Genomic DNA, 11,309 nt, shown 5'->3' with positions numbered 1-11,309 from the left:
TTGGACGATGGATGCAGAAGAATGGTGGGAGGAAGCAGCTGAGAAACCCGCAAGGGAAGAAGGCTCAATACCAGGGGATTGGTGGTAGGATGTCAATGAGTGCTCAGAGGGAGAAGACTGGGAGGAGGAGTTGGAAACTGAAGAGGTAACGGGGAGAAACTGCAGTAAACTAAAGTCCAGAAGCAGAAACAGAAGCAGGGAAGGTGAGAGGCCAAGAGGCAGAGATGAGTCAGGCTGCTGAAGGAGCACAGGGATCTCCCCTCCTGCTGCAACAAGCTTGCCTCCCTCCTGGTCTCCCGGGACCAGGAGAGGCATGAAGCGGAAGAAGCAAAGGCAGGTAACACTGGCATAGTCTCATATTGCTTGGAAAAAAACCCTGGAGGGGAATAGACTTAGGTGGCTGTGGGAAGGTGGGGAACTTTAGTTTCTGCAACTGCCTCATATGGGGGAGGGGGCAAGACCTACCTGCTCATTAGGCCCAGGATGCCTGTGTGGATCCTGCATTTCTAATAAGGAGTTAATTTCACCCACTCTGTGTGATTTGCTGCGGGCTCGCTTCTGACAATGAGCTGGCTCTGCGTGCCATTGGCTCTGGCTCCACCTGCTGGCAGTCTCCCCATCTTCTACATCCCCCTCCCTTGCAGCGGAGTCAGCATTCTGGAACCCCGGAACTGGTTTTGAATCTTTGCTGTTGGCCTGCTGGAAGGCTGAAACCTCTTAAACCAGAAAAAAAGATAAGGTTAGCTGGAGGAGGCTAGGCACGGATGCCAGCCTTGTGGAGGCCTTGAACTGGGAGAATCTGCCTCCATAGCCTATTCATTCCAGAGGATGCCATGTTGTTTTGGGGAGTGACTGAGTGGTTTGGGTGGCAGGTGCTAGAGGGCAGGTTTACTGCAGGGGTGTGGGATCCTTGTGCCTCTCCAGATGTGGTTGGATTCCTGCTCCTATCAGCTGTAGTCACTAGGGCTAATAGCTAGGGATGGTGAGCCTAGGGCTTGCCGATCGGAAGGTTGGCGGTTCGAATCCCCACGACGGGGTGAGTTCCCATTGCTCGGTCTCATCTCCTGCCCATCTAGCAGTTCAAAAGCACGTCAAAGTGCAAGTAGATAAATAGGTACCACTCTGGCACGAAGGTAAATGGCGTTTCCGTGTGCTGCTTTGGTTTGCCAGAAGTCCTGCTGGCCACATGACCCGGAAAAACTGTCTGCGGACAAACGTCGGCTCCCTTGGCCAGTAAAGCAAGATGAGCGCTGCAACCCCAGAGTCGTTCGCGACTGGACTTAACTGTCAGGGGTCCTTTACCTTTACCTTTTTTTAACCTCTCAGTGGCCACAGGTTTCCTATCCCTACCTAGCTATGTGTTCTATTATGAATTTGGTTACTAGTTCCCAGTTCCGTACTTGCACAAAAAAGAGCTCAGCCACTAGACTTTTTAAAAGGGGTGGCCCAAAGCTTATCATGGGGTGCACCCTCCTCCATTCCTTCTTTGTAAATGCCATTTGGGCTCATCATGTGCCAATTGGTGTTGCAGCCCCCCCCCCCCCAGTTTGACTGGAGTATTACTGCGGATCTCCAAAGTGGCATGGGATGTTTGTGTTATTGAGATAGATTAAAGCTTATTTTGGGGTGCAGGGGCATATAAACTTCAGTTCCTTTCTAGGTTTCCGTTTGTGCAGAGAAGGACCTGGGAATCAACTGTAAGGCTGGATCTAGACACATCAAAAAAAAAGCATCTCAGGAAACGTGTTGTAAACTTCATTAAGGGAAATCACGCTGGCGAAAGACAGGACTCCACAGCGCCATCTGGTGTCACAGTGCTGTAACTCATATAAAACACATTTTCTTCACTAGTGTAGCTGAGTCCCAGCTCCAATGTTGCTGTGGTTATCTTCTTTTCACAGAATAATAGAATCATAGAATTGTAGAGTTGGAAGAGACCATGATCCTACAATGCAGGAATCTATTCCAAAGCTCAAACCCACAACCCTGAGATTGAGAGTCTCTTGCTCTACCGACTGAACAATCAGGTTCTTTGATAGACCCTTTGTCCCGTTCCAAGGACTCTGCCTTATTCCACGGCTGATGGCTTGTCCATCTCGCCCAGTCCAGAAGCTATGGGAAGTTGTTGAACTACAACTCCCATCAGCTCTAGCCACAGTCGGCCAATAGACAGGGATGATGGGAGTTGTGGTTCAACGACATCTGGAGGTCCAAAGGTTCCTCACACCTGTAGCATGATCTGCTCCAGGGTTTCCCAAACCTGGGTCTCCAGCTGTTTGGGGGACTACAATTCCCATCATCCCTCACCACTGGTCCTGCTAGCTATGGATGATGCGAGTTGTAGTATAAACAACTGCTGGAGACCAAAGTTTGGGAAACAAAGTTTGGTGAGCAGTGGCTCACCGGGGTCTTCAGACAGAGAGGTCTATCTGCTATCTGAGCCTTTTTTTAACTGGAGGTGCCAGGTTTGGAGACTGGGGAACTGGGCGCTCCAGTACCCTGTGATTGAAGGACTGGAACACATGTCAAAGTAAATTTGCCATGATTGCAGGAGCCAGATGGGGCGGCTTGAGTTAAGCTGCTGCTTTGAAGCATGTTTAAACAGTCCTTACTACCCTGTCTTAGAACAGTCCTTATTACCCTGCTGAGGAAGAGTACAGATCAAAACGTGTTGGGAATAAAAAACAATCCATGCAGCTGGTTTCTTTCTGTGCAAGCCCTGACTGCCCTCCCCATGACAATTGATCCTCCTCCCTGCAATGTAAATGTCTCCCAACATGATGTCCCTGATCTATATGGAGAACAGGAGTGGATGAATCTGTCCATTTTGGTTTATCTCATTTTTCAGTCTTCAATCTAGGTCGCCACACTTCCCCATAGGTTTACAAACCGTAAAATAAAATATAAAGTCACAGTGCCGATTCCTCAGCATTCTAGTGCAGATCTCTCTTAACAGACACATGCATATTTATGTACGTTATGAATTTTGCCCAATGTACACATATTTTTTTTTTGCAAGCGATTTCCACTGATATACTGTCATGCATTCCTGTATGTCGCTGTCACGCAAATACCTGAATTTGTATGAAAGCTTTCCCCCAACAGACACATTTTGCGGTTGGAGGACTGCATCACAAAATTTGGAGAGGTGAGGCTTTCAAGGGGTAGCTGGATTTTGGCTCACGTTATTGTTTGGAGGTGGGTGGGGAGTGCAAATCGGGGCGTTTGGCTTCGTGATTTAAAATGCAAACTGTGCCGAATTTCTTTAACAGGCGAATCCTTCCAAATGTGAAATAACGACATGTATGGCTGCTTCGAAATGCCCGGGATAACATCAGAAAAGTCTCAGTGTGCTTCCATCTCAGTTTCTTATTCTTCCTTGTAAAATGAGATGATTCCTACTAATTTCTCACGGCTGCTTTGGGGAGGGCAAAAATAAAAAAGAGAACATAAGAACACAAGAAGAAACCTGCTGGCTAAGACCAAAGGCGCAGCTAGCAATTATTATTATTATTATTATTATTATTATTATTATTATTATTATTATTATTATTCCGGTACTCTGTAGCAGGGTGCCTCTAATCCCAGAGCCAGCATTTAGTCATCATGCCCAGCAGCTATTCATATTTTCCTTCCCCATATGCTTGCCTTAATGCCCTTTCCAAGGCCAAGTAAGCTTAGTGACTACCACTGCCTCTTGTGGCAGAGAGTTCCATAAGTTAATCTGTGCAGTTGCTTATTTAAAATGTGGCATGAAACCCAGTGGTTTATTATGGCAGATACAGGAGCGTGTTCAACCGGTCTGCCCTTCGCCAGCAACCTCCGGCCTGCTTTCTTAAACTCTAACCGTGGATGGCTGAAACCGACTGTCAGCTTCCTTCTCCTTAGTCTGCATTTAGCCTTTGTAGAACTCAGTAGGGGCTGGATCTACACTGACTGTAAAAACGCTTTAAAAAAGAGAAATATACAGCTCTCAATGCAATTTTACATTGATGATTTTACATTGCTCTACAGCGCCCTCTGGTGTCACATGCTTAAAATACATTTATTTCAAATGACCAGTATAGGATGAAGATTGAGATAAAATGAAAATCAGTTAGCTCTGCCTGCCACTCGCTCTCTGGTGCAACCTACTGTTGGCCTTCCTTGCCTTTTGCACAACCAAGTCCCTTCTCTCTCCTTGCCTGGAAGTGCAAACTCCAGACGGCCGTGCAATTGCCCACAAAACTAACCAACCTGTTGTGTAAACCGCTTTGAGTTTTTTATAGTCAAGCGGTGTGTAAGTTTTATGAAATAAATAAAATAAACGAACCCATGGCACGCCAACTGCTGCTGGTTACATCAAAGCAATAATTCATTTGGGAGTGGAAATTGAGAGATTCCTTCTTCATTTCAGAATCTAAAAGGTGTGGAAGGCACAACTGCTCTTTCTCCATATGCAAAAGCCAGAGCATATTTTTGGGGGGCGGGGTGGTGGTGGTTGGGGGACTGGGGAGGCCACATTTCGGTTATTACCCAGCAGGCTTAACCCATGTTGTTTTCCTCTGTTCCCTAGGATGCAAGAAGACGAGAATGAAGGGGCTAAATTGCGTTCCAGTTCCGGCATCCAGTGGGAGCCAAGTAAGGGTCACGAAACACATGAAACACCACTATTAGGAACATGGGAAACAGCAGTATACCATCTAGCTAAATGCCGTCTGCACTGACTGGCAACAGGTACCAAGATTTCAGGCAGAGGTCATCCTCAGGCCTGCTTGAAGACATAACCCCCAACAGATGAAAACAGAGGCATCCTATTCCACGAATAAAACTTTTACTATTTATAGCCTGCCCATCTGACTGGATTGCCCCAGTCACTCTGGGTGGCTTCCAACATATAATAAAACATTAAACATCAAAAAAACTTCCCTTCAGATGGCTCAGGAGTCGCATAACTCCGAAACCTGTCAGGAGTTCAGCCTACACTTGAGTACGACCCTGGCAGAGACACATGCCCGACTGGCATGTTTTCTCCCTCCTGGTCGATCGTTCGGGAGCTTCAAAAGCTTTCTTCTGCCCGAACATCACAGTGACCGATGCCAACAGACATCAACACACTTAGGGATCCGCAGAGTCTTCGCAGCATTGCATGATAGACCTCAGCAACTCAGCATTTTGGCTAATCTACTTTGTTTACATATAAATACACACGGAGCACTGCAACATGGCTCCCTCTCTCTCTAGCATCAGACAGCAAAGAGAAAAAGAACAAAGGGCAATAGTCCCACTTCATGGAACACAGTAACACAAACATCCTGTCTCCGTCACTTCCCACTCTGTGGAGTCAAAACACACACCGTCATGTGAAAGACAAAAATCCCATGGAGCAGGAATTCTAACATAACCTCCATCATTTCTCTGATGAAAGTAGGGACGTCTTCAGGGAAAGCGGGACATTCTGGGATCAAATCAGAAACCAGGGCGGCCTCTGCAAATCTGGGACTGTCCCTGGAAGATAGGGAGACTTGGTCTGCACAGATTGAACCTTCTAAATGGAAATGAGATTCCCTACCACTAAGCCACAGCCCTTCCCCATTCTTGGCCTCCGTGAGCATTGGGGGCTTCAGCTGACAAAGCCCTGCTCACGTTCCTTCTCCCTCCCGCTTTCCCTGCAGCACCCCATTAGAAGAAGATGCTGATGCTGCCAACACCAGCTTTTAACATAATCATCCAGTCCTAAACACAGTAGAGTTTGAACCCATGCCAGGAAAAATGTAGCAGTGAAATGAGGAGGAGGAGGAGGAGGAAGGGAGCTGAGGGGTGGGAAGCACAGCCAGGAGCGAGGCAGGAGAAGGCTCAGGCTGATGCTGGAACTCAATTCCGCAAGCGTCTAGTGCAGGGATGGGGAATCTGCGGCCAACCAGGCACTGCTGGACCACAGTTCCCATCTACCCTCAATTATACTGGCTGGGGCTGGCCAGGGCTGATGGTAGTTCAAGTTGTTTGGAGAGCACCATATTGGCTATAACCGGTTTGATCTACAGAATGGGGAGATAAAGCCGGGGCAGGGTGTGTGTGTGTGTTGGAGAAAATAGCCTGAATCCCAGATTTAGCTCCTTCCCCTCGTGGTCATGAGAAGGGGTCTAAAACCCTGGAACTTCAGTCAAGCCCTGAGACTCAATAGCCATACTATAGAACCAGGTACACACATGCACGACTATAGCAGGAGGGTTTTACAGCAATAAAACGATAGGCCGTTTTATTCTACAGACCTTGCAGAGATATGTGTGGCTCTCCTGCCTGTTTAATCTTAATGTAACCCTCTATGGTAATCCCTTAGTTGATTATTTATACATACATACATACATACATACATACATACATACATACATACATACCCTGCCCATCTGGCTGGGTTTCCCCAGCCACTCTGGGCAGCTCCCAACAGAATATTAAAAACACAACAAAACACCAAACATTATAAACTTCCCTAAACAGGGCTGCCTTCAGATGACTTCTAAAAGTCAGATAGTTGTTTTATCTCCTTGACATCTGATGGAAGGGTGTTCCACAGAGCGGGCGCCACTACCGAGAAGACCCTCTGCCTGGTTCCCTGTAACCTTACTTCTCAAAGGGAGGGAACCGCCACAAGGCCCTCAGAGCTGGACGTCAGTGTCCGGGCTGGATGATGGGGGTGGAGATGCTCCTTAGGTATACAGGGCCAAGGCCATTTAGGGCTTTAAAGGTCAGCACCAACACTTTGAATTGTGCTCGGAAACATAATGTGATTTTTATGATGATCCTTATCATTCTTTTTCCTTCTGCAGCCCTTCTTCTGCCGGAAAGCGAGAGTGAAGAGGGAACCTCTTGTCTTTTCCTTGACTTGGAGCAGCATTGTCCCCCGCCACGTAAAACTTCGTAAGCACTATTTATGTCAGTGTTCTCCTGGGTCATAAGAATGCAGTGGCGTAGCGTGGGGGGTGCAGGGGGGGCCGGCCGCACCGGCCGCAACATGGGGGGGCACGCTCCTACTTGCAGCTCTCTGCCCCCTGCTAAAATCCATGGGTTAGGGGGCGCAAATTACTTGCCTTGCCCCGGGTGCTGGCAACCCACGCTACGCCACTGTAAGAATGTAATTTCCAGGGACAGAGTTATCCAGCTTTGCTTTCCTCTGGAGGAGAGAATACTGAAGGCTCGGGATATATTTCCAAATAAACTAGGCTTTATTTCACCTGGGTCAAAGATCCAGTTTGGCACACCTCCCCGTGTGCATTTGTGTACATACATACACACACACACACACACACACACACAGAGAGAGAGAGAGAGAGAGAGAGAGAGAGAGAGAGAGAGAGAGGCCCCCTCTGGAGGCTTCACCTGGGGCAAAAAAACCTGGCTAGCCCCTGCTCCCCACCATAGCTACAGCTCTTCCTTAAGAGGTGTCGATGCACAATGAACAAGTTTCCAAAATATGTAGTAGATAGCTAAGATAAAACCAATCAACAGTGTGGTGTAGAGATTTCAGCTTTCTTTCTTCTTCCCCACACTTCCCCTACCCAGGCGTCAATACTTGAAGCGGATCATTGCAGAATATGAGGCACTGGACATGGAAATCCCGTGTATTCGCAAGTTCCCCAAGCCCCCAGCTGCCCGGCCCCTTTGCCTCTGTCTGGAGAGTCCGGTCAGTCTTCAGGAAGGAATCCTTTGGCTGGTGGGAGGTGGGAGGAACAGACTGGGGGTGTGGAATCTCTGGGCCGCTGGGACCATATAACACTGGTCCTGAAAGGCTTACCATTGGCTCTCAGTATGTTTCCAAGCACAATTCAAAGTGTTGGTGCTGACCTTTAAAGCCCTAAACGGCCTTGGCCCAGTATACCTGAAGGAGCGTCTCCACCCCATCGTTCTGCCTGGACACTGAGGTCCAGCGCCAAGGGCCTTCTGGCGGTTCCCTCACTGCGAGAAGTGAAGGTACAGGGAACCAGACAGAGGGCCTTCTCGGTAGTGGCACATGCCCTGTGGAACGCCCTCCCATCAGATGTCAACGAAATAAACAACTACAGTGGAACCTCAGGTTTTGAACGTCATCTGTTCCGGAAGACCGTTCGGCTTCTGAAAAGTTCGAAAACCGAGAATCAAAGAGCTGGGTGCAAAGTCAATGGGGAAAAAAATGAAAAATGCACATTGGAAGATGTTCGGCTTCTGAAAATTGTTTGAAAACGGAAGCATTCACTTCCAGGTTGTTGGTGTTCGGGTTCCAAATTGTTCAGCTTCTGAAGCGTTAGACAACCGAGGTTCCACTGTATCTGACTTTAAGAAGACAGGGCAGGCCTGTTTAGGGAAGTTTTTGAATGTTTTACTGTGTGTATGTTGGAAGCTGCCCAGAGTGGCTGGGGCAGCCCAGTTAGATGGGTGGGGTACAAATCAATAAAGACAATATTGCTGTCACATGGCTGTCACGTGTAAGATGGAGCAAGCTTATTTTCTTCTGTTCTGGAGGGTAGGACTCGAACAATGGCTTCGAGTTACAAGGTAGGAGATTCTGACTAAACAGCAAGAAGAACTTTCTGACAGTTAGAGCTGTTAGACGGTGGAATGATCTCCCTCGGGAGGATGTGGGCTCTCCTTCCTTTTAAGCAGAGGCTGGATGATCATCTGTCATGGATGCTTTATAAAGCCGAGATTCCTGCATTGCAGGGCGTTGGACTAGATGACCCTTGGGGTCCTTTCTAATTCTTAAATTGTGGTGCCCAGAATACAATATCTTACACAAAAGAGTGCAGTGCAGAGTTTAATGTAACTGAGGACCCTGAAAGAAAGACTGGCTTAGCTGTACATTTCCTGTTTCCTAGACTTCCTTTAAGAAGGTTGCTGGCACCTCATAGTGAGTGGTCAGAGTGGATGACTTGGGATTCTCCCTTCGCCTTTTAGCCTGAAAAGGAGATGAACCATGCAGAGGTCCTGACAGCGGTAGAGGAAGCCATTCCAGATGCGTTTGAATCAGGACTCCTGCGCAGCATCCAGTTTGAGAACATCAATGTGATCTGTGGGACGGCTGGACGGAAGAACAGGTTAGACCAGGGGTCAGCAAACTTTTTCAGCAGGGGGCCGGTCCACTGTCCTTCAGACCTTGGGGGGGGGGCGGACTATATTTTTTTGGAGGGGGGGGGAAGAATGAATTCCTATACCCCACAAATAACCCAGAGATGCATTTTAAATCAAAGCACACATTCTACTCATGTAAAAACACGCTGATTCTTGGACCGCCTGTGTGCCGGATTTAGAAGGCGACTGGGCCGCATCCGGCCCCCGGGCCTTAGTTTGCCTACCCATGGGTTAGGCAATTTTACTGTTTATATCCTGCCCATCTGACTGGATTGCCCCAGCCATTCTGGGTGGCTTACAAAATATATATACCGTATTTTTCGCTCTATAGGATGCACCCAACCATAGAACGCACCTTGTTTTAGAGGGGAGAACAAGAAAAAAATAAATCTCCCCCTCTCTGCTCAGCGCCTCTTCAGGGAAGCGGCAGGAGCCCCTTCCATTTCTCCTCCCGCTTGGCTGAAGGGGCGCTGCGCAGCTCTCCCTCTCTGCTGAAGCCAGGAGAGTCTTGCTCTCCCGGCTTCAGCAAAAGGAACCCGAAGTCTCCGGAGCGCAGCGGGACCTCCCACTGTGTTCCGGAGGCTTCAGGCGGCTATCCCTGAAGCCTGGAAGAGCGAGAGGGGTCGGTGCGCACTGACCCCTCTCGCTCTCCAGGCTTCAGCGAAAGCAATGCGAAGCCTCTGGAGCGCTGAAGCCAAGGAGCCTGCATTTGCTCCATAGGACGTACACACATTTCCCCTTAATTTTTGGAGGGGAAAAGTGTGTCCTATAGAGCGAAAAATACGGTACATAAAAAAACATTAAACATTTTTTTAAAAGTCTTCTCTATACAGGATTGCCTTACGACGGCTCAGGAGTCGGATAACTCCATACCCTCCAACATTTCTCTGATGAAAATAGGGACGTCCTAAGGAAAAGCGGGACATTCCGGGATCAAATTGGAAACCAGGACGGCTTCTGTAAACCAGGGACTGTCCCTGGAAAATAGGGACACTTGGAGGGTCTGTAGTTGTTAGGGTTGGTGAGAGGAGCAAGCGGGGCAGTGTGTGTATTTTTGTACGCAGCTCTTGATTTTTGTGTGTGTGTGTGTGTGTGTTTTAAGGAAGTTGCAGTCCACAAGTAGTTTTTATTAAATAACTAAGAGTACAAACGCCTCCCCCTTCCCTATCTCCACACACAGGTGGCTGATCACAGTGTCAGACTTCCGGACGCGGAACCAGCTCCTGTGTTCGGGACTGACTTTGGGCGAAAACCACTTTGTACTGCGGCGCTGGGACGATTTGGTGATGGAGGACTATCGCATGCACCTCCGGAGGGCCCTCGCACGCCAGCGCCTGCTGGACACCCTTAGTGACAACTGGGACGGGAACCAGTTGGATGGGATATGAAGTCCTGGGAAGAGAACTGTCAGCAGCAGAGAGAAACACGCTGTTTGTCTGTGTATATTTTGCTTCTTTCCCCCTCACTATAGAGACTCCCCTTTGGTAGGATGGAGATCCAGCCAGCCAGCTACTCCTGCTGAGAGCAAATTTGGGAAGAGGGCACCCCCTGGAGGCAGTTTGCGGGACTTCCCCTCTCATATGTTGCCAGCACAGTACAGTGTTTCGTATAGGGACATGGGTGGTGCCGTGGTCTAAAGCACTGAGCCTCTTGGGCTTGCCAATCGGAAGGTCGGTGGTTCAAATCCCCGCGACAAAGTGAGCTCCCGTTGCTCTGTCCCAGCTCCTGCCATCCTAGCAGTTTGAAAGCACACCAGTGCAAGTAGATAAATAGGTACTGCTGTGGCGGGAAGATAAACAGCGTTTCCATTGGCTCTGGTTTCCATCACGGTGTCCCGTTGCACCAGAAGCGGTTTAGTCCTGCTGGCCACATGACCCAGAAAGCTGTCTGTGGACAAACGCTGGCTCCCTTGGCCTGAAAGCAATGCCACACATCCCATAGTCACCTTTGACTGGACTTAACCGTCCAGGGGTCCTTTCCTTTACTTTTCGCAGTGTTTCGTGTTTCATGTGCAAGGGCTCAAGCTGGCAGGCAAGCCATGCGTCTTGATCTGTAAGCCATCCTTTGTTTTTCATGCAGGCAACGTGGAGGTGATCTTTCAGGGATGAGCAGAAACGCTTCCCCTAATTAGTGGTTCATGCACGAGACTTCTAATCTCAGGGTCATTGGGCAAAAGATTCCTTCATTGCAGGGGTTGGACTGGATGATCATCATGGTCCCTTTTCAGT

At 48.6% G+C, this 11,309-nt stretch overlaps 1 protein-coding gene across 2 annotated transcripts; it reads left to right on the top strand.

The window, feature by feature from the left end:
• The first annotated feature begins 669 nt into the window (after positions 1-669).
• Positions 670-10,505, top strand: LOC308571276 (uncharacterized protein C19orf81 homolog). Of its 2 annotated transcripts, none has more exons than XM_081166884.1 (7): positions 670-739; positions 3,020-3,148; positions 4,556-4,620; positions 6,807-6,897; positions 7,540-7,660; positions 8,908-9,047; positions 10,262-10,505. In XM_081166884.1, the coding sequence occupies exons 2-7, from the start codon at positions 3,042-3,044 to the stop codon at positions 10,467-10,469; spliced, it is 732 nt and encodes a 243-aa protein (XP_081023010.1). In that variant the 5' UTR covers positions 670-739; positions 3,020-3,041; the 3' UTR covers positions 10,470-10,505. The 2 variants fall into 2 exon arrangements, with proteins under 2 accessions (XP_081023010.1, XP_081023011.1); XM_081166885.1 differs by having other exon boundaries at positions 689-739; positions 3,106-3,148.
• The last annotated feature ends 804 nt before the right edge of the window (positions 10,506-11,309 follow it).

The sequence above is a fragment of the Podarcis bocagei genome, assembly GCF_964188305.1.
Source record: "Podarcis bocagei genome assembly, chromosome: 13".
Taxonomy (NCBI): domain Eukaryota; kingdom Metazoa; phylum Chordata; class Lepidosauria; order Squamata; family Lacertidae; genus Podarcis; species Podarcis bocagei.
The sequence above is the reverse complement of the archived record's forward strand: the minus strand, read 5'-3'. Positions and strand labels throughout refer to the sequence as shown.

What these genes read in the sequence shown, in the direction of transcription:
- LOC308571276 (XM_081166884.1), top strand. Translation starts at nt 3,042, where the DNA reads ATGCATTCCTGTATGTCGCTGTCACGCAAATACCTGAATTTGTATGAA. An exon ending in CCCCCGCCACGTAAAACTTC is followed by an intron (nt 6,898 to 7,539) that starts GTAAGCACTATT and finishes TCCCCTACCCAG; the next exon opens with GCGTCAATACTTGAAGCGGA. An exon ending in ACGGCTGGACGGAAGAACAG is followed by an intron (nt 9,048 to 10,261) that starts GTTAGACCAGGG and finishes CTCCACACACAG; the next exon opens with GTGGCTGATCACAGTGTCAG.